Source organism: Maniola jurtina, chromosome 3 (genome assembly GCF_905333055.1).
Source record: "Maniola jurtina chromosome 3, ilManJurt1.1, whole genome shotgun sequence".
Taxonomy (NCBI): Eukaryota; Metazoa; Arthropoda; class Insecta; order Lepidoptera; family Nymphalidae; genus Maniola; species Maniola jurtina.
This window is the reverse complement of record NC_060031.1, coordinates 7122903-7145950: the sequence shown is the minus strand read 5'-3', so window position 1 is coordinate 7145950 and position 23048 is coordinate 7122903. Positions and strand designations below refer to the sequence as shown.

At 33.9% G+C, this 23048-nt stretch overlaps 3 protein-coding genes and 1 long non-coding RNA gene across 9 annotated transcripts in view; 1 reads left to right on the top strand and 3 right to left on the bottom strand.

Moving 5' to 3' along the window:
* The window catches only part of LOC123880491 (trafficking kinesin-binding protein milt), a 58129-nt gene extending 56584 nt beyond the window's left edge, over positions 1-1545 (bottom strand). The window contains exons 1-2 of one of the 2 annotated variants that reach the window (XM_045928659.1): positions 1284-1545; positions 967-1012 (exon numbers count right to left, since the gene is read on the bottom strand). The gene's annotated coding sequence lies outside the window, so the exon portion shown is untranslated. The remainder of the gene's footprint in view (positions 1-966; positions 1013-1283) is intronic. The other variant, XM_045928666.1, reaches the window with a different exon arrangement.
* A 411-nt stretch (positions 1546-1956) lies between these two features.
* On the bottom strand, positions 1957-3102 carry LOC123880671. Its single transcript, XR_006799307.1, has 3 exons — positions 2979-3102; positions 2358-2561; positions 1957-2235 (listed from the first exon to the last, which is right to left on the bottom strand). It is a non-coding gene; the product is annotated as an uncharacterized LOC123880671 (long non-coding RNA).
* A 288-nt stretch (positions 3103-3390) lies between these two features.
* LOC123880566 (DNA primase small subunit) lies at positions 3391-8061 on the top strand. Its single transcript, XM_045928759.1, has 7 exons — positions 3391-3509; positions 3584-3840; positions 4089-4258; positions 4808-5003; positions 5561-5771; positions 6381-6720; positions 7168-8061. The coding sequence occupies exons 1-7, from the start codon at positions 3507-3509 to the stop codon at positions 7188-7190; spliced, it is 1200 nt and encodes a 399-aa protein (XP_045784715.1). The 5' UTR covers positions 3391-3506; the 3' UTR covers positions 7191-8061.
* Positions 8062-9210: 1149 nt separating this feature from the next.
* Positions 9211-22848, bottom strand: LOC123880584 (peflin). 5 transcript variants are annotated; one of them, XM_045928784.1, is made up of 5 exons: positions 22717-22848; positions 22542-22566; positions 10918-11350; positions 10155-10298; positions 9211-9479 (listed from the first exon to the last, which is right to left on the bottom strand). In XM_045928784.1, exons 2-5 carry the CDS (start codon positions 22551-22553, stop codon positions 9256-9258), a joined length of 813 nt encoding a protein of 270 aa, XP_045784740.1. In that variant the 5' UTR covers positions 22554-22566; positions 22717-22848; the 3' UTR covers positions 9211-9255. The 5 variants fall into 5 exon arrangements, with proteins under 5 accessions (XP_045784740.1, XP_045784743.1, XP_045784749.1 ...); XM_045928787.1 differs by having other exon boundaries at positions 22646-22830; XM_045928793.1 differs by lacking the exon at positions 22717-22848 and having other exon boundaries at positions 10918-11245; positions 11324-11350; positions 22542-22568.
* Positions 22849-23048: the final 200 nt, after the last annotated feature.

Genomic DNA, 23048 nt, shown 5'->3' with positions numbered 1-23048 from the left:
TACTTATTTAAAATTATTATAGGTTCATTGGTTTAACCTTCAGATGCTTACTCATATTTCTGTCCTTAAATCATTACAAATGTTTTGTTTTCATTTTATACACAGTTTTAAAGCTAATTCAAAAATAAATAAAACCAGCTATGATACATGAATTTGATGTAGCTTGCCTATTTCCCCATATAACACTCAAAACAGTGTGTATGATGAGACTAAGCATTATGTGTAACTATAATCCTAATAATGTCCCTGAGAGAACTAGCTCATGTGTACTTAGCTGACTTTAGATACTATGTGAATACGTCTGGCAACATCTGAGATTCATTACATATATATTTAAAATACATATATCCTCCCAAACTCTGGCGAGTCATGTGACTGACCAAGACCTGTATTAATACAAGTACATACGCTGGACCTGAATTTGCCAACCAGTTTTTGAAGCAGCAGTGAGCGTCATGTAAGTGTACTCAGAATAAATCTTAGTGATGCTGATAACTTTTAGTTCCCCGGTACTCTCTGTACTCTCTGTGGAGCACTTTGAATTTGCACAAAAAATAAATTTCATTTTATATGGCACACTTCTCGCAGCATACTTGTATTAAATTTTTTATCTTAATCTGTCATATGTGCAATCCGAATTGGTGATAGTCACAGACTTAGCAAGAGGCACTAGCTTTTGTCCTACAAAAAATAAATGAATTTTGATTACAATTGATTTTGATTTGGTCCATTCCAGTAGTTACCTACTAGTAGAGCTCGAAAAAATTTGCTAAAATTATACCTCACAATAATTTTTAGTCTATGGTGCCACTATCATTCATTTATTATTATTATTATAGTGATTAGCTACATACTCTGATTATTATAATCATATCATGAACAAGGTTTATAACACATTGTAAGAATGATATTTTTTAAATTATTTAGTAGGTACTGAGAATATTTTTTTTAAAATTAGATACTCACAATTTTATATAGAAGATTTCAACTTCCTGATAAGAAGATTTATATCCTGGGGAAGAAATATTTTCTACAATTACAAGTTTAGTTTTTCGACAAAATAAACGGAATATTTCTATAACTATAATATTAACTTTACTAACTACTACTACTAAGAATTTAAAATTGCTAGGCAAAACAGAATTTTTACATAAAATAATAAGCATTTTTTAACCTCATCTTTTTAAACTTTTTTGTTTTCGTAAGCACCAATTGGATTTTTTTAAAGGTTATTACTTAAGTAATTGAAATACTAAATCAATGAGAATGGGATGTGAACTTACAATCATTTTTTACATCATCGCTTCAGCAGGAGTCCCTGACCTTGTTTTATATCCATTGTATCACAACCACGGTAAAGTTTTTGTAAAAGCATTTATTGCAGTTTATCACACACAAAAACAGTAAATCATATACAGCAAAAAGTCATAGTATTTTAATTTTAAAAATATTCGTAATCGCAAGCTGAAATAATAGTTGCACCGATTTTAATGGTCGTTGAATGTTTTCCGAATACTGGTCTGTGGTTCTTCGTTTTCCACAGGGACTTTTTTCTTTTTTCTGGTCAGTGACAGAAACCATAGATAATATTCATATATAACCACAGATAATATATGTATGCACTATACACACCACAGACTCTATGACTACAGATCAATAACATATAGAGACCACAAAGCAATGCGAAATCCGTCTGTCTGTCTATCTAATATTCGGCTGAAGGCCATCAGTTTGCATACTACTTCAAACTTGAAGTAAACACGTTCAGTAATTCAGAAGTTATAAGGCTGTCACAGACGAACGGACGGACGGAAAAGTGCAATTGCACTCAAGTAGATTAGACAAAAAAAAAATTGTCCCCTCATCCAAAAGTTTACCAATCGGAAAATCTAAAGTAATTACTATGTTCAATACCAGTTTCCGTATATTATTTTATAGGAAAAATAAAACCAACAGTCTAACTACCTAGCATAGTTTTTTATATCATTTATTAAACTGAACACTTATTTTAATAATTTTGTACGATTACAAGATTATAAAATTAAGTCCATTGCTATTCTACTACGTAGATAATATGTACATATGGGATTTATAATCACTTTTATAACTTAAATAACTACTTAGCTAACTAATTATTATATTTATTATTTTTTAATTTGAAAATCACTGCTGATATTAAAATAGTAATAAACGTCCCGTTCAAAATGATGAGGATGACGATTGAAACAAGCAGACCTGCAATAATATTTAGCTATTTAATTTATTACAATATTGTATAATGTAGTTAAATACATAATTAGTTAGAAATAGGTATCAATTTGCACATTTAAAAATAGAAAAATCAAAATAGGTATTACCTTCAAACATGATAACACTCACTATAAAACATATGATCCCAAAATAAACAATCAAAAATATCGTTAGACTACATGTCAAGGCAATCATTATAAAAAAAGTCATAAAAGTTGTAAGTTCTGGTCTTACAAGCAAGTTGTAAGTGATTTTAATGATTTCATTTTGGATTGACTTTGTAACTGCAGTATAAATTGACGAACAAGGTTCTGCAAAAAAAAATCGTTAATTTATAATTTTAGTCAAAGTTGCATGACTGCCTACCTAGCGGGATCATGCACACAGCGCCATAATATAATCCTACTCTATGCACAGCGCTGCACTGTCACAACTCACAATCAGACCACACACCTCTCGTTTATTGAATCCATACTAATATTATAAATCCGAATGTGTGTCTGTCTGTCTGCTAGCTTTTCAAGGCCGGGCCCTACAGTTTACCCGATTTTGAGGAAATTTGGTACAGAGTTAGTTTACATCTCGGAGATGGACATAGGCTACTTTTTATCCTGGAAAATCGAAGAGTTCCTAACTACAGGATTTTCCCATAAGTAACTAACTTGGTACCTACATTAAATATGATATTATAGGTAGTTAACTAGATAATTAGGTTTTATTTCACTTACCGAATGTGATTTTAACAGCTTTGTGAAAAGCATTTTTAATATTAATTTCCATCGAGGAAATCGAGGAATTAATGTTGTTTAAACAAAGGTACATATGAAAAACATAAAAACATCAAGTGACTTTTTTAGTGTTGCAGGTTTCTAAAAATTATTTATTTTCTCAGAACAATACCTGTAACTATTTCACTATCAATCAGCTTTCGTTAGACAGATAATAAGAGCCACACAACAAATAACAACAACAATACAATTGTTTTTGTAATTATTGACATATCTATGAATTATTGTAATTATTATAAACTCTCAGAGTTTATAGGTTTAAAAAATCTAGAATCCAGAGCCGGATAGCTAGTTGGAAAAATTACTTCGAAAGACTTCATCATATTTGACAATTTGAGTTTTGACGGATTGTCGAGTTCGACTTTTGCAAACGCATCTGACGCAGACTTTCGCGGTCTTTTTCATTATTTAGATTAGCAAAAGTTCAGAGCTTCTTTAATTGTTTTTTGTTGTTATTGTTGTGTAAAAATGGTACATTTTCATATAATCTTTTTAAACTCTTTCTAGACTTTTAGTTTTCTATTAAGGTATTAAATTATTTTCAGGTCGACCAGCATGATGAAAATTTGTTACCAGACATGTTGCCTTTATACTACACAAGATATTTTCCTCAGAACATTCTTTGTAGATGGCTTTCATGTGGAAATAGTCCTAAACCGCTATCCAATAGAGAATTGTCATTTACTTTAGCAGATGATGTGTATTTACGTTATTTATCTATCAGTAACCAAAAGGAATTCCAAACATTGTTGCAGAAGAAGTGTCCACATAAACTTGATATTGGTGCAGTTTACAATACTAAGTATCTATATTTTTTATTGACTAATATTCATAAACAAGGACTTAGTCGTGGGAATACTTCTAGTGCTTTAATACTTCTTGTTACTCCTTCGCATACTACCCTTGTTTAGTTTCTTTTCCACACCTAGAAATACTTGTTCATAGTTCATGAAATATCTGTACTAATTAAATAAATATTTTTTTTACTTACCTTTAACTTTTAACTGCTTTATTACCTAAGCTAAATAGTATATTGAAAAAATTTTACAGGCCCTCTATTGGTCGTCATGATGCAGTGGTACTAGCTAGGGAGCTAGTGTTTGATATTGATCTGACGGACTATGACGAAGTGCGTACTTGTTGCCAGGAAGCTAAAGTGTGTGATAAGTGCTGGAAATTTATGGTTGTAGCCTGTGAGATTATCCATACTGCTTTACAAGGTAATATAGTTTCATAAAATTGGTCAAGTGCGAGTCAGAGTAGCACACGAAAGTTTGCGTACCATCACACTAGCATACCATCATACTTTTTGGTTTTCAAGATGTCCATTTTGTAATTCACCATCTTGGTTTTTAATATTTGTTGTTTAATACAAATACACTGAAAAAATTTCAACTTTCTACCTATAGAGTTTATGAGATACAACCCCTTGACAGACAGACTTATGAACAGCAGAGGCTTCATAATAAGGTCCAGTTGGCACCCTTCAGGTATAGAACCCTAAAAAGTGATCATACACTTAGTTGTTAGTTGTTAGTGTCCCATTTGGGGGTTTCAGGGTTCTATCCCGGGCATGCACCTGTAATTTTTAGGATGTGTGTGTGAAATTCATGTGTGTCAAATTAAATATCATACCTTATAAGGAAACATAATATTCGTTGACATCATTCAAACATTGCTTAGGATCAAAAAAATTTTTATTTTTTATTTTGGCTATTTTTCAAAAGTATGTATTCCAAATATAAAATGTCACTCCTTTTTCATTTCAGAGGATTTTGGTTTTCAGCATATTCTATGGGTATTCTCTGGTCGACGTGGCATACATTGCTGGGTGTCGGACTATGAAGCTAGGACACTGGACAGTCCTGGCAGAGCAGCGGTTGCAGACTACCTGTGTCTTATAATGGGCGGCGAAAATCAGAATAAAAAAGTCCATTTGGCTAATGACCAACATTCTAGTATATGGTATGAGAGATTTTAATTCTATTTTACAGGCATAATGCATAACTGAGTAGGTTTCTGCATTCCCGCACTGCTCAGTGGAGTGGTGCGAGTCTTGTTTACAAATTATCCATATTGCTAAATAATTTATCGACTGATTGCAGATAATTATCCTTTTCTAGTGAGAAAAAGGATGGAATATCTTTTCAAAGTTAAGATTAGCTTAACTTATAGATCTCTTGGTTTAGGACTTCAAACCTAAAAGAGCACTTTGTAATTGTTGTAGCATGTAAACTTTGAACACATGAATGTTTATCAGTTTACTTATAATTTCCGAACTAATCTTACTACTAATTTGATTTTGATAATAAGTGGGATTTTGTTTCCTTAGAATTCAGCATATTATGCTACTCAATAATATCATGATTCATGATTAATTACTAATAACTACTAATGACTGTGGTTTTTATCGCTCGAGTGTGTACCACTGTAAGTCCCAACAACAACTGTACGACGTTTCAACTCAATCGAATGAACAATGGCAGCGAACAGGCAAATGTTAATTTTTACCTTGTTAACAGGAGGTCTCTTACCATAATCGATAAATATTTTGAAGAAATTCTCCAAGACCAAGACTTTATTTCAACAACAGAAGGATTAAAAGGTTTTTTAAAAATGATACCTGATGAGGCATTGAGAACCCAAGTGGAAGAAAACTTAGAAAAAATGCCCAGATCTTCTCTTGAGAGATGGGATACATTTGTTAATACTTATAATCAATTTTGTAAAGAAGTAAGTAAGACATACTACAATTTCGCTGTCATGTACATATTTTATGTTCTTTGAAGCTTGCACATCTAGTATAATTACTTTTTTCTTCCTGGGTTTCTTTTCCACACTTAGACCAAGACTTCGCCTGCGTGGATTTATGTTTTAAAAACTCCATAGGAACTCTGATTTTCCTAAATAAAAAGTAGCCTTTGGGTCAATTCCTACTAGCACAGAGTCGAAGCACATCGAAGCATCAATCTGAAACTTACATAGGAAATTGATCCTTATCTCCACAGTGTAATGCACATATTCCTTCTGACATAAAAGAAGACGCCCGAATTCCCGCGCATTCGAAGGGATTCGTGCGTCTGAGCAAGACCAACGCTGATTGGTGCGTAAGCGAATATTCTCGCGCGAATACGCGCGCACTCGAGCAACTTCGCATTAATTGTGAATAATTTGATGCTACAATTCGCTTCTACTCTGCGCTAGTATGAATTGACCCTTTGTCACTCTCTAAGTTTTAACTATGTTCATGCAAAAAATTATTGCTCTGTTGTAGCGTGATTAAAGGACAAACCAAACTTACTTTATATGGGTAGTAACAGTTCATAATCTTGTTTATTACAGAACATAAATGCGATACGAAAAATGAAATATTTGATTGAAGAGATAAAGATACAGTATTGTTACCCGAGACTAGATGTTAATGTGACTAAAGGGTTCAACCATTTACTAAAGTCACCGTTCAGTATTCATCCCAAAACTGGAAAAGTATCAGTGGCTTTTAAACCCGAACATGCTAGGAGTATGAAATTGGAAGAAATACCTACCATATACTCACTCCTTGATGACCGTGCTCCAGATAATGTTCAACATCAAAGCAATATGAGGGTAGCTGTGAAAACCTTTCAAGAACTAGTCTTTTCTTTGGAAAAATCAGAAGCTATGAGGAGGAAAAATGATGCAAGTATGTATAGTTTTTAACAAATCGTCGTCATTAACCAATAAATGTCCACTGCTGGACAGAAGTCACTTGTAGGAGCTTCCACAAGCCACGTTCTTGCGCTGCCTGAATCCAGCTACTACCAGCGGGGGCTGAGATTTTTGGCTGTCATTTGCATTGGATTACGTAACAGAGACAGCTATATACTAACTTCTTTCCGTGGATAGTGTAGTATGGATTTCACTTGCTTTCTCTGCGTTTTTGTCCGCGTAGTTACCTATATTTTTGTTTTTCAAAGATTCTGTTGGGATTTCCCAAAATCATTTCTTAATGCACCCCTAGGGTACTTGAGGAATATGTGCTCCAAATCTCTGATCCACCGATTTAGGCTGCGCGTTGTGTTTTCCGTCACGGTATTATTTTAAATGTGTATAAGATGAAAAGATTGATGAAAGGCATTTTTGATTTTAGATACATCACTTTTGGAATTTTGAAGAGATCGCACGCGACTGCTAGTCATAGAACGCGTAAGAGCTGCATTATTCAGTACTGAAATACAGAAGCTCGGTCAGCAATTAGCACCATCGCGCGCTTGAGTGAGGCATTCTCTGCTGACGTCATTTAGCTCGATCGGGTTATTAATATAAACCACTACCTACTGCAAAAAATTACCGACAAAACATCTCTTATCCACTTCTATGCAGGTGTAAAATAGACAATGTTAAATAGGATTAAAATAATTTTGATCTGTAATCTTTTGAGGGTTCCGTCGGTGCTAACGGGACCCTATTACTAAGCGGTAATCCTCAGCTGTCCGTCTGTCTGTCAGCGGGCTGTATCTCGTGAACCGTAATAGGTAGAGAGTTGAAATTTTCACAGAATGTGTATTTCTATTGCCGCTGTAACAAATGATAAAAATAATTCGAAATGGCCGCTATAAAAATTTGTGTTCTTTCTTGTACGATGGTACGGAACTCTTCGTGTGCGAGTCCACTTGTCGCACTTGGCCGATTTTTTCTAGAATCAATATTTAATTCTCTATAATTTGCAAGAATTATATAGAATTTAAATGAAATGAACCCCGTACTATATAACTTTGTTTACATACATTCATGTCCTTAAGTTGATAATAATCGAGATAATTTGATAAATTATTGTTTATTACACTTTTTCCCGTTTAAATCTACTTGTTTTCGCTGTAAAAATTATAAGTAATTTTACTCGAATGTTGAAATAGTAAGGGGAGTTGTTGAGCAAAAACAATTCCCTCGTAAATTCAAAATGACGGCTAAGGGTGGGATTTATAGAGCGCACTTTGACTTTGCTTAGACTTAAGATTGAGTTGAAACGAGACAGACTTATGTGAGATATATAGATCTGTCTCGTTTTAACTTTGTCTTAGGTCTCGAATTCAAAATATTTTTATTCAATTAAACTTTTAAGCAAAGTCACGAGTGCGCTCTATAGATCTCACCCTAACGCAATGGCGACGTGTAGTCGCCATTTTGAATTTAGATTACCAACACCCCCTTATTGAGATGTAGGTAAGCTTCTGAGCCTCTTACGGGTTGTCACGTTTAAGTGGAAAAAGGCATGAAATGAAGTAGTACAATTATGAAAACATTGCTTTTATTGAAACAACGCGCAAAAAGCAGAGCTCAATGTGCACATTATTATGCAGTGTATAATAATAAATATGTATCTATATAAAAATAAAAATCTTAAATGAAAATGATTTTTGTTTTATTACAATCTAGAGGTGAAGTACTTGACTTCTCCTTTTGGGAATGACAAAATAAGTATTGGAATAATATTGCTTCTAAAGGCCAACAAAACTTAGCAAAGAATGTAAACAAACTGACAACATTTATTTCGTACGAAAGATACGGACAGAGATAATAATTGCTCGCTTTCACATGTAACTTCGTAACAGGCTTCGTCTGTGTTAGCGTTTGCTGGCGCGCGTGTGCTGTCTTTTTGGAGTGTTTTTTTTTTTTTTGTTAAAAGTAGCCGGTTTTTGTGTTTCACTGGTGTTGTTTTGGTGCTGGAACCATGAACTGACTGGGAAGCGCTCTAAGGGGACGCAGCGCGTATGTCGGCGAGCGCCGGCACAGACGAAGTCCATACTAAATTATCTATCCCTAACTTGTAAATAACTACAAACATGACATTGGCTTTGTAAAGCCAGACGAGAGAAAAAAAAAACTTAGTAACAGACACTTTGTTTATAATGCATTCCAAAATCATGCCAAAAGTACAAATTACCCATAAGGACTACAACCGTACTTTTAACATGACAGTAAATAATTGACACAGAGCAAAAATGGCGAGTGAGTTCTCAAAATGTACGGTACTGTACGTATTTTATTTTTATCTCGTCTCATTGGCGTCTTCTTTACAAGAATCTTATTTTACACACATATTTGTAGATTGGCGACATATTGGCAATAAGCTTATAATATTGTTTTGAAGGATATTTTTCTTTAACAGGCACTTATTTTGAAGTTCAAGAGATTTTATGGTTGGTCCGGTAGCAGTATTTCATTGCTTATATAGTATTCATATGGAGCAGCTAAGTGCAACGTTAAGAAAATCTTCAAAACCAATTGTCACTGTCCCGTTTTGTTGCGTGTCTCTCTGTTTGAACGCTTCAGTAAAACGTTGCACTTGTACGCAGAGAACTATGAAATTGTCTACCGATGTTTTACCATCTTTAGGATCGGACTTTTTTGATAAAAAGTTGACGAATTCTGGCGTGAACCGAAAACCCATTTGTGACAGTGCTGGAAAATAATTACAATGATGAATTTCATGTTTATGTCTTATAAAACAAGTGTAAATTAAAAATTTATAACACCCCCGACAAGTGAAGCTTACAGTAACTAGAAAAGAGCTGATAACTTTCAAATGGCTGAACCGATTTTCTTGGATTATAGCTAAGAACACTCGATCAAGCCACCTTTCAAACAAAAAAAAACTAAATTAAAATCGATTCATTAGTTTAGGAGCTACGATGCCAAAGACAGACACAGATACAGACGTCAAACTTATAAGACTCCTCTTTTTGGGTCGGGGGTTAAAAAAGATATTAATCGTTAAATCTCAGCTCTCAATCGGCTCGCTGCGTGTCGGCTGTTAAGCTACTTCCGGGTTTTTTTAATTTATTCAGATACAAGTTAGCCCTTGACTGCAATCTCTCCTGGTGGTAAGTGATAATGCAGACTAAGGTGGAAACGGGCTAACCTGGAAGGGGTATGGCAGTTTTTTTTATTAAACCCATACCTACCTCTTTGATTTCTACACGGTATCGTAGCGGAACGCTAAATCGCTTGGCGGCACAGCTTTGCCGATAGGGTGGTTACTAGCCACGGCCGAAGCTTTCCACCAGACGAAATTGGCTATTTGTTTTGCGCGCAATGTATACATTAGTGTTGTGCCAGCTTTAATTCAAACCAAACCTTTTGATAACTCCTGCTCATCGATGTGTCCAGACTGATCTGTATCGTAAGTCTTGAATACGGCAAGCCATTGGTTTATGTATGTATACAATTTGTCGAACTCTTCCAAGTTGATGTGTCCTGAGCGATCTTTGTCAAACATACCTGTAAAGTGCGATTAATTAATTATTATTTAACTTGCATCGCTCTTAATACTTAGTAGGTAAAGCAGGCTCGAGCAAGAAATTATAAGAAGCCGGGAATCGAACCCAGGTCGTCGTCTTTATAAAACAACAGCGCACATCACTACGTAACAGAGGTCGCCAAATAAAACAAAGTGATTGTATTATTAGTTGTTGTAGTGGGAAAAATGCATAGGTACACTAAACGAGATCTTTGAAGAATTCAAGAAGTTTGGCTTCACCTTTTAGAATAGAATCACTACTAACATTATAAATGCGAAAGTGTGTTTGTTTGTTGGTTTGTCCTTCAATCACGTCGCAATGGAGCAACGGACTGACGCGATTTCTTGCACTGGATAGGTATAGTTAAACACCTCGACAGTGACAAAGGCTTATACTTTTTATCTCGGAAAATCAAAGTTTTTACGGGATTTTTAAAATCTAAACCCACGCGAAAAAAACCGCGGGCATCAGCTGGTAGAATATATTATTATTCTAATCAACTTTTACAAACTTTTGAATAGTCAAATAATAATTTACTAATGGGTTCGGAATGCATAAATGAAAATCACATTCATTAGTAAGTAGGTATACCAACTCACCAATCATTAGGTTACACGCAGCATCCGAAAAAGATTGACCTTGGGCATTAACCAACGCTGATTTTAACTCTGTTGCCGATATAAAACCAGAATGGTCCTTGTCTACTGCAGTGAACCATTGTTGCACTTGGGGGGAAATGGCACCTCCCGCGCCTATTGACGGGTACGGACCGTGGCCAATTTCCAACTGTCCTGCTTGCCCGCCACCGTAGCCCGGTAGATTCTGTCCCATTTGCCCGCCACCGTAGCCCGGTTGATTCTGTCCCGGTTGCCCGCCACCGTAGCCCGGTTGATTCTGTCCCGGTTGCCCGCCACCGTAGCCCGGTTGCCCGCCGCCGTAGCCCGGTTGCCCGCCACCATAGCCTGGTTGATTCTGTCCCGGTTGCCCACCACCGTAGCCCGGTTGATTGTATCCTGCTGCATTGTAATTTGGCTGAAAGAAGAATACGTACATGGGTAGGTATGGTAGGTAATAACAATTTACTAGCGTTCTTCGTCTTGTGCTTGGTGCATGTGAGACATTTGTAGGATTCCGTACGTCAAAAGGAAAAACGGAACCCTTATAGGATCACTTTGTTGCTTGTCGAGAAAAATAGGGTACTTCCCGTTGACTTAGAATCATGAAAGGCAGGTGGGTACGTCTTATAGCTCAAGTAGGTGCCTAGGAAAATTCCGAAAAGCATGAATTTGTCGTTACATCACAGGAAAAAAATGAGTTTCAATTTTCAAAGTAGGCAATTATACCAAGTGGGGTATCATATGCAAGGGCTTTACCAGTACATTCTAAAACAGATTTTTACGTACTTAACTATACTTAATAGTTTTTGATTTATCGCACAAAATGTCGGAAAAATACCCGAGTACGTAACCCTCGGTGCGCGAGTCTAACTCGCACTTGGCCATAAGGTAACTAGGTACCTCGCGTTTGACTGCGATCCCACCGTGAATCGAAACCGAAACCGAGACCTCGCATTTATTTGGCCTCACCATTCACTGCTATAAATGCACGTTTCCCCTGCCCAATTATCCTATTTGTTTAAGCTAGAGAGCTACTTATTTGTCATCCTTCGCAACCAATTTAGGGTACCTAGATTTGGTAGGCATAGTTTCGGTTTTTAAACAGATCTGTACAGCATACTTTGACTTTGTTCAGACTTACTTAAGTTTCAGTTAAAACGAGATAGATTTGTGCCAGCGATGTGTCTAAGTCTGTGCAAAGTCAAAGTGCGCCCTGTAATATCTCAGCCTTAGGGCCGGCGCACATAATATAGCGGAGCGCAGCGCAGAGCATTTTTCACAGTCAAAATATTATCCACATTGTCCTCCTTGAAATAATATCTAAAATCAATTGTGCATGAAATTCGCGTAATGTGTCACGCGATTAGAAAACTTTGCGGTCATGCTCTGCGCTGCGCTGCGCCATTGTGCGCCGGCCCTTAGTGTAACCACAGAATACTTATTATAAAACCTTACTGGTACAGAAGGCTTACTTTGGTCCTTGCAGACGTTTAAATAAAACGAATTTTGTTACGACTGCTGTCTAATAATTAATAAACGCTTTCTCAGAATAATAGATCGAAGGGAATCGGCTCGCGTCGCCGTAGGTAGGTACATCTCGGGTACATCTTTAAAAATTAAACACTTTACCTGTTTTAAAACGAATTTATTCTATTTAAAATATAAATACTTAGATACCTATTTACGTATTATGTACATCGTAAAAACAATACAAAATAGTTGCAAAAGCGATGAAAAATGAGGCAAACCTGTTTTGAAGGATTTACGATCCTTCATATTATTATAGTATCAAAAGGAAACACTTGAGGGTAGTCAGCATCAAATATACTTTACAAGAAATCTTCACAATGTCGTGAACACAAGTAGCTCTCATCAATCTTTAGTTTAATCAACATGAAAAATGTAATGAATATCATTAATTAAATCTTCTTTATGTATGCACCAGTAGGTACTTATAGCAAAAACAAATTTTATTGATAACCACATCATACTATGTAACTAATATCTAACGCTGACTCTAAACATATAATTAGTAGTGAAAGGTCAAACACTATTTATCTAGGTATTTTGAGTTTCTAATATAATATGTACTACACATGATAAGTGTTGAGAATAGCAACACGACGACGTCTTGATGTCTTTTAACTTTATAAATCTGATTGTACAGTAGGAGCATTTGAAATTTGAAAAAATTACTACAAACCATATTAACATTTTAAAAACATGATTGGTGGTATTTATATACTTATTGTATTGTTGTTTTTGCCGTATGAATGTTTATACCAATTTTGTAGCAATTTTTTATAGTTTGCTCATACTGTAAAATCTGATCTGACTTGTCATGTGTATCTATAATACCAGACAGCATACAATTATTACTCTACCAACAATAGAGCCTGTTTTACTAACTATATTAATTCACAAAAACTTAGAAAACATACTTAAAGGCCTCCGACGAATGCATATTCTTATTGTAAAATGTTATGTTGTATGAGGCTGTAACTAATTAGGTAGGCACAATGCAGTCTATATCATTAGTCATATTACCTGTATCCTTATATGGAAATTATAGTATCTAATGTGTAGCTCACATATAGTAGGTACATACATGCTTTAAGATCACTATATAAAAAAAGCATTAATTGGATATTAACATATTTTAACAGTTAAAATGTTTTAACAGACCTTAATTCAGCATAAGAATAAGTTAATTATTCAAGTAAGTATATTTTTATAGGATTCTGTTATTATGAAGTTAGGTATCATTATTAAGTATAGGTGCGCGCAAAACAAGTAATCCAAACATGAGGCATATGCATTGTGCAAAAACATATCTCAATAAATTGGGCTTGTCCCTTAGTCTATGACCTGCTCAAACCGACATGTTGCAACTTTGATTGGACCACTTGTTTTATGATCACTGTACTAATGCTATTCGATTTTTTTGATATTGATTTGCTACATTTTCAAAATTTATTTTGATTCATTATTACAAATAAAATATTGCAACTACAACATCCTAAATCTGTTCCTTTGACATATTATGATATACATTATAGGATAATTAAAGACAATCATTCTCCTTCTAATGATGAATATAAATTATATAGAAAACATACAAGTTAGTTCTAATGTTTTACATATAAAAGCCATTTAGCTGCCCATTTGTGATGAAGTTCATCAAAACCAATATATTATTAGTAATGTATGTTACAGTTAAAATCTGTTTTACCTGGTAAAAACCAGAATAATTTACTGAGTAGCCCAGAACAAAACATTTGACCACTCAACACCGTGCAATAAGTATACCACTAGTGTTTTTATAAAGCGTGAAGCCATAAGAACCAGGTGCTGAATGAAGCGAGCCTACGAGGCCGAAGGACTTCCGCAGCAAAACGAAGGTCTAGTAGGGTAAGCTGAATGAAGGGACGACGGAGCGAGTCTTCTGACGTAGGCCCATTAAAAATCTCGTGTTTAGTTGTAAGAAGGGCTTTCAGTCAGAACTAGTTTTTGCTACATAAAACGGATGTTAACTTTAACATAGTATAAGTATACTTTTCTCAATTATTACAGCGGTCTAAAGCTATCATATTCAATATTGATGACATATTCTACAATAACATAAATATTATATTCACATAAAATGTATATTTTACACAGAATGTACTTTTACTGTGCAGTAAAGTTTTAATTTAAAAAAACAAATTGTAAAGCAAATTTCGCTATTGAGTTCTTACACAAAATTGAAAATGGTTTTAGACAGATTTTTAAAAATATTCTAGTAGAACAATTTTTTGTTTAACCTAATTTTGTAGTACCTAAATTGCAAAATAAAAAAGGCTAATTTGCAATAAATATACTACTTACATCTTAGATATTTAACAAAAATCTAACAGTATTGAGGTTGGTGGGTTACACTCTATTCAAAAATGTGATTTGGTACTATTGTGCTAAACATTCATAACTATTTACAAAATTCAATAAAAGTTAATTACATATAAAGTATACTATACCTATTTAGCATGTTTATGGTTAATACTACATTTTGCAGGGGATTATTGTTTTTAACATTTAATGATTGAATACAAAATACCAATAGCAAATTACTGAAGATATGGAGTGGAAGGTAGGTTGCAAGTACTACAGATGCTATTAAATAAATTAATTTAAGTATTACAGAGTTTATTTTATAAAAAAAATCCTCTAATTTAATATGAAAATTATTTTCTCTCAATGTACATTCAAAACTTGTCTACTAAGTATTACATAAATCAACAGTTGCAAAGAACAAATGGGTAATTACAATTTTGGCAAAATTCGCTTAATTTCTAAATTCTATCATAGGGATTTTATAAGATACATATTTTTTTTAAATATTTTCTTAAAGAAATGAATACACTACACAATACATAATGGACATGTAGTTGTCTGTATGTACATCGGATTTCACAAGGTACTCAAAATACATAGCTATAGTTTATCTCATTAGGTTACATATTAACTAAGTATATATTTGTATTTCAAGATTTTATGTGGTGTTATTATTTGTCTGTTATTTAAAATTAAAATAATTTCAAATGAAAATAAATAATAAATAGCATTGTTTGAAGAACAATACGTTTAATTATTTCAAAAATATAACAGTTTTACATAAAAACGCTCTGCTGAAACATCACGTTTTTGAACTGTTTGTACTTTGCGACTGTCAAAGTATATAATATTTTACTAATATTTACTTGATCAATCATAGTAGTGATGTAGGTAGATTGTGCTTTTTATTCCTAATCTCACTCCGCCTATATAAAATGAAACTACTAACTTTGCCCTAATATTGTGAAGCTCCCTTTATCTTAATATGATATTAATCAAGTCTATCAGTTATTGTTACATTGTAACTATGAAATAATCAATGTTTCAATAATTATAATAAGTAGTTTATTTTGTTACTGATCAAATGCAAGCCTTAGTTAAATCCTTAAACCATAAGAGGCAACAACTGGATTCCATAAAAGGGCTTGCTTCAAACTACCCAAAAACCTTATACAATAACATTTTGTTATAAGCTAATCATAAACTTATAATATACTTACACTACAAATTACCATATTATATAAATTAAGAAATATTTGCTCCAATATTTATACTTTATAATTAATTACCGACTAACAGTTGGAAAATAACAATGCTCATATTTATATAATATATATATATACTTAAAAGATGTTCAGTCTTTTACATCAAACCAATACTGGCAAGTTTGTTCCATTTTGTACTAAGCAATCAAGATAAATGTCTAGACAGTGCTCTTTTACAAAGTAAGACCCACATACTTAAATTAGTGTCTAAAGCTTCATCATTTTGATAACCATATTAATAAATTCACCATGTTTTCATAGAAAATGTTGTGGCTGTGAATGATGTAGCTTAAGGCAGTAAACTTTTATTTAGTGGCTGCTGCACAGAAGATATTCAGGATTACATAAATATTACACACTAAACAAGCATTTAAGATCTTTTATCTAATAAAAGTTAATAAAATGCAATGTTCATAATATAACAACTGACGACATAATATTATACATGGATCAATATATCATGAGACAGCCAACAAAAAATCTGTAAATAATTTTTGATTGTACTAGATGTACCTACATCAACAGAAAAAAAGTTTACCAAAATTGGACAGCCAGAAGTGGGTTATTTTTAAGATGGCCACCTCTAACTTTGAAAGTTGGCAACACTGTCTATAACTATAAAACAATTATTTTAATTATTATTTATTTTATATTATGCTAACTTAATTTCTTTGGTCAATGAATCAATTTCAACCAATGTTTTGCCTGGGACTTTACCTAGTTTTTATATTTTTCCATTATAAGATCTATTTTTTGGGTTAATCTTAGCATTTAGACATAATATTAAGCTTTTGTGGACTTTTTTAGATTTCTTATATTTCACAATTCTTCTATACAATTTTTATTTATCTGGTATGGTAAAGCAAGTTTCTTTAAGGAAATCTTTCGCTTACCCTTTATTATATTAACTTGAGTAATGAAATATATTGGGTATTATATTATTACAGCCTATAAAGCAAAAAGTATGTACATTCTTAGTACCAAAGAATTTATGAAATTGGCTCATTAGATCCAAAGACAAAATGTTTGCTTGTTGGTTTTAAGGGATAATCTCTGGTTCTGGTTATCCAACTTTGATACTTTTTCTGTCAATTTATACCTGGTAAAGCCAAAAACTACTGACAGATCAATTGTTGGAATTTGTTCTAGATTAGAGGACTTTTTAACTAAATTTACCCATCTCTTAAGACAAGTACATAACATTGTAGACTTAAACATTACCACTGTGACTAGAAAAACTGTAAGTAGCTGGTGTAACACACGTATTAACACACACTTGTATAGATGGCTTAAATGATGAAGGAAGAAGCTTATGTGCTTCTGGCACTGGAGAATAACTTCTACACACAGCTGTTTCAAAATGTACCTGCTCACTTCTATCTGTGGGCACTCCATCAAAGCTTGTTTGTTTAGCCGAGTCACCGGTCCCACTGTCCTTACACGATGAGTGCTCTGACACATTGTCAGGGAACATATTATGAGGAGAGTCACTGTCACTATGCACAACTGTTGTCATTTTCACACTTTCAGATGGAAAGTTGTTACGGACTGCACCTGCCATACGTCTTCTTGTATGGTAGATAATTACCACCCATATGATTGAGGTTCCCACTGCACAGCACACCACTGTTATTATTATAATACCCGTCATGTCTTCTTCCTTGACCATAATAGCTACTGGAGGAAGAACTTTCAGCTCTATCATGTCTTTTTTAGTGCCCAGATCGTTGGTGATTTCACATTCATAATGACCAGCATCACTGGACTCTGCTCCGATAATAACAAGTACTTGATCATCTGCAGTGAAGAAGTGACGTTCGGTGGGAACTATTGAAGAGCCATCCTTTAGCCATTTAAGTTCTGGCTTTGGTGAACCTGTTATCATACACTGGAGAACTACAGATTCCCCACTTGTGACTTCTTTATTCTCCATTACTCTAATAAAAGATGGTTCTTGTAAGACTGACAAGGTTGCATTAGCAATAATAGTTCCAGCTGAATTTTTTGCAGCACAGCTGTATATTCCAACATCTGTTGTTTTAGCATTAACAATGAAAAACAGATCATCACTTGGCATAACGTTCATGCGTCTCTCTCTTGCCGCAGGGAAGTCATTTCCACCATCTTTTTTCCAAGATATTTCTGGTGGAGGGTCACCAGTCGCAGCACATTTCAGTTTAACAGTCTCACCAGTTTTCACAGTCACATTAATTGGTGTCCGGACAAACCGGGGAAATGTAACAATATTAACTTTTGCTTTGGAAGAGTATGTTGTTCCAAATTTATTACTGACCACACACTGGTATTTACCTGAATCAGAATGAGTCACATTGGGTATAAACAATACAGAAGTGGCATGATGTTTCCCATGTTCTGTTACTGTGACATTCTCATATACTCTGGGACTGCTGACATTGCCATTATTTTTTCGCCACAAAAATGTCATGTTACTGAATGGATTGGATGTGGCTGAACAAACTAAATTTGCAGGCCGATTTTTTATTGCCAGGTGTGACTTGGGGTGTTCAATAATTCTTGGCTTAGGCGAATCCCCACAATTATCTTCCTTTAGTCGGGAGATAACAACTCCTCGCACTTCTGCTGGGTAAGCACATGTTGCAGTGACATATTTTTGTTCAACTTTATCTCTAATCCATTTAACCATCCACAGCAAGTTGCAATCACATAATAGAGATGATGAGTTCAAATACAATTTTCTTATTTTGGACATTGTATTGAAAGCATGCTGTTGAATTGAGGTGATATTGTTAGCTCTTAAATCTAATTCTACAACATTAGATAACCCTTCAAAAGCTCTTGAACTAATTGATTTGATGTGATTAGCAGATAGATTGAACTTCATAAGGTTCTGTAGTTTTGAAAATGGGCCTGACATATCTTCAACCGTCCAGGATATTTTGTTACTGTTTAGAAGAAGTGCTTGTAACTGCACCATGTGGCTAAAAGCCTCCTGGGATATAGAAGATATATTATTGTTACTCAAATTGAGAGTGTGGAGGTTGGTTAAATGTTGAAATGTGCGCCCTTCTATCTCTATTAAATAATTGTGAGACAGATCTAATTCTTCTAGACTGGTACATAGTTCCCAGCTACTAAAATCAATTTGGGATATTAAATTATTTGATAAGGATAGCATAGTTAAAGATTCCAGGCCATACATCCAACCTTTAGATATACTCCGTATTCTATTATGATCCAATTGCAACAAGTTCACAGATTTAAATCCAAAAAATGCTCCATCCATTATATTTTCAATATTATTATATTTTATTTTCAGGGTACTCAAACTGGATAGTCCTTGAAAGAGCAGACCGGTGATGACATGGAGTTTGTTATGATTCAGTTCTAAAATTTTCAAGTTGGACTGATTCCTAAACAGATGATTAGGCAGTGATACAATTTCATTTCTATTCAACTTTAAAGTCACCAAGTTAGTCAAATTATTAAGAGCTCCTTCCTCTATCACTTTAATGTGATTACTGTTTAGGCTTAATGTCTTGATAGTACTATTCACAGGAAAATGCCCAGTGTCTATCGAACTTATATTGTTCCTATTGAGGCTGACTTCTTGTAATTGATTTTGATGCATAAAGTTTGGAATACTAGTCAATGCATTTTTATCTAATTTCAGTGTTTCTAAGGATAACAAGGCATCAAATCCTGTGGTAACATCCTTGCTTAATTTATTGTAACTTAGGTCTAATTTCCCCACCCACTTTGGAATTCTTGGCACTGACACCAAATTTTTTCTTGAACAGTCTACATATTGTTCTAAACAGTCACATTTGTGAGGACATTCGACGTTTTCATTTTGTACTGATATTCGTATCAATAACACGAGAGTCACAATCGTGAGTAAATGGGAGTATCCCATTTTTATGCATTTGTATTTAGTAATGACGCTAAAGTCATACAACAACGATTTACGTCTTTGTTCTTACATAATTCTAAACACAAATCACACACTTTTAATGTTTACGTCTGATAGCACTTCGCTTATATCCACTTGATTAGATTATTACATTTCACCATTGATGAATGAGTAACTTTGTAAAAACAATTCCATTTATTATTTACCGACACACATTCGGCCGCCATTTTCTCTAATCAATTTTTGATTCCAGTGTAGCCAACTTTGAAATTTTTCTAGCGAAATGGAACCACAGACCTAGTATAATGGAACAGTGAACTGGAGAACTAACCAGTAACCATAGACAAGAAAATATTGTAGGTTACATTATGCCACTGACCTCTCCTATATAAACACGCTGGACCTGCAATTGCCGACCTGTTTTTCAAACAAACTTAATTTGGTATCCTTTTCAGCAAAAACAAACCGAGTTCACTCCGTTCTGTACTTGGGTATTTTTTCCAAAATTTTGCATGATAAATCAAAAACTATTATACATAAAAATAAAACAAAATCTGTTTTAGAATGTACAGTATGTATGAAGCCCTTTTATATGATACCCCACTTGGTATAGTTATCTTACTGTGAAAATTAAAACACATTTTAATTTCTTTTTAATGATGTAACCACAAATTCGCGGTTTTCAGATTTATTCCTGTACTAGCTGATGCCCGCAGCTTCGCCCGCGTGGATTGGTCAGATCCCCTGCAGCATCAGGATTGAGGAGTTGGACTCTAAATTTTTTATGAAACAATGTCCCAAAGTTCCCCTATCGATTAAAAAAGAAATGACGCAAATCGGTTCAGAAATCTCGGAGATTTCGGTGTACATAGGTAGAAAAACACAACTCCCTTTTTGAAAGTCGGTTAAAAAAGTAGCCTATGTTACTCCCTGGTCAATTCTCTACTTGTCTGTGAAAATCCCGTCAAAATCGGTTCAGACGTTCCCAAGATTAGCCTTTTCAAACAGACAGACAGACAGACAGACAGACAAAAATTTTAAAAACGTGTGATTCAGTTATAGTATCGTTCAAATAACCATATGAGCTTAATATGAGGTAGTTATTTCGAAATTACGGACAGACACTCCAATTTTATTTATTAGTATAGATTTGTGCTATAAGACCTATCTACCTGCCAAATTTTATGATTCTAGATCAACGGGAAGTACCTACCCTACAGGTTTTCTTGACAGACACGACGGACGGATGGGCGGACAGACGGACGGATGGACGGACAGATGGATAGACAGACAGACAGACAACAAAGTGATCCTATAAGGGTTCCGTTTTTCTTTTTGAGGTATGGAACCCTAAAAAGGGTGAAAAGGATTAGACCTGTCCATTGAGTTAAGACATTGTGTACAACAATCAAAATATTTATATTTCCAATCCAACAGAATTAGTATTTAATACATCCAAGCTAAGAATAGCAAAGAGTTTTCACCATATTATTATGGTGTAGTAACAGGAAATATATTTTGATGATTTAGTTAAATTTTTAATAATAATAGATTTTGTAGCACTAAGAGTAAGATTACAGTGATAACCTAATGGCTAAGACATCTGCCTCCTATTTGATGGTCCAAGGTTTGATACTGGACATGCATCTCAACTTTACCTATTTGGAGCTATGTGCATATTTTAAGCAATTAATTTAAAATACTTGCAATAAGTAGGTACTGTGAAGAAAAAATGAATTTTAATTCATAAGAATAAATATCATAATATTAAATTTGTTTCTATTTGCTATTAATATATTACATAGCTGACATTCAATCAATACTTTTTTTGCTAAAGAATCAGTGTATTTTAACATATTTTAGATTGTTGCTTAGAATATGAAGTTTGATGTAGAAGCTTGATTGCTTTGACGGATTTTCCGAAACAATCAACCCTCAAACACTTTCTTAGTGCACTCCTAAACATATTCCTGTAATACAAACTTTCCACCTTCTACATTTTTAAATATACTTATCTCAATTTTTTGATTTAAATCTGTCAATCAATTGGTTAATCTATTTAATTTCATTTAAATGTATGATACATGCTTACTTTCTTATTGTACGCAGGGAGTGGTCAAAGATTTACAGTTTAACCTTGTATACTGCTTGTATATAAAATAATTTACAATACTTTAGGCTGGTAGGTGCCACAAAAAGTTCATACCAGTCCCAAAGCCTGGTCCATGCAGTGTGGTGAATCCAGCTTTACAGTTTTATTGATTATTATTCAAAATCGATACCAAAAACATAAAATTAATATTGACACACTTAATGACAAAATAATAGATTTTTTAGTTACAAAAAGTTACTGCAGCATACACATAATGTGGCTAATTCTGTTGTATACAATCTCTAAACTAAGTTGATAACTTTAAATCTATTGTTATCCTTCAAGAAGCATTACGAAGGAGGTAGTAACTAATACATTTAGAGTTATCATTTTAGTTTAGGGGTTGTATATAAGTAACAGAATTATCCACATATCAACCTAATTCTAAATAGTAAGCCGCTTATATAAAAGATCCGTTAATACTTACGTTATAGGCCATTTTATGATGAATTCTGAAATGTAAAACCAGGGGTTAATCTCATGGGAGTTGTGATCAAAAAAATAATTTAAGAATTAATTAAGTAATTCTACATAGTGCATTGTAAATAATCAACTTGATCTTAATATAATAGAGGTGTTTAGTTTTTATATCATTAACTTACTGTCGTATTTTTATTACTATTTAACTAGGTACTTTACTTTTAAACACTTTTAAATCAAAACACGGCGAATATTTTCAAGTACAGACCAATAGAAATTAGTTCTGTGATGCTAATTAGACCAGTGACAGGTGACATAACATATGTAATGATGTCATTCTCTTTTTTTTTCTCTCTTGTCTGGCTTTACAAAGATTAGCTAATGTCAAGTTTGTAGTTATTTGTAACAAATTAGTTAAATTATACAAGTATGGGCCCCGTCTGTACCGGCGCTCGCCGACATACGCACGGCACCCCCTTAGAGCGCTTTCCAGTCAGTTTTAACAAAAAAAAAA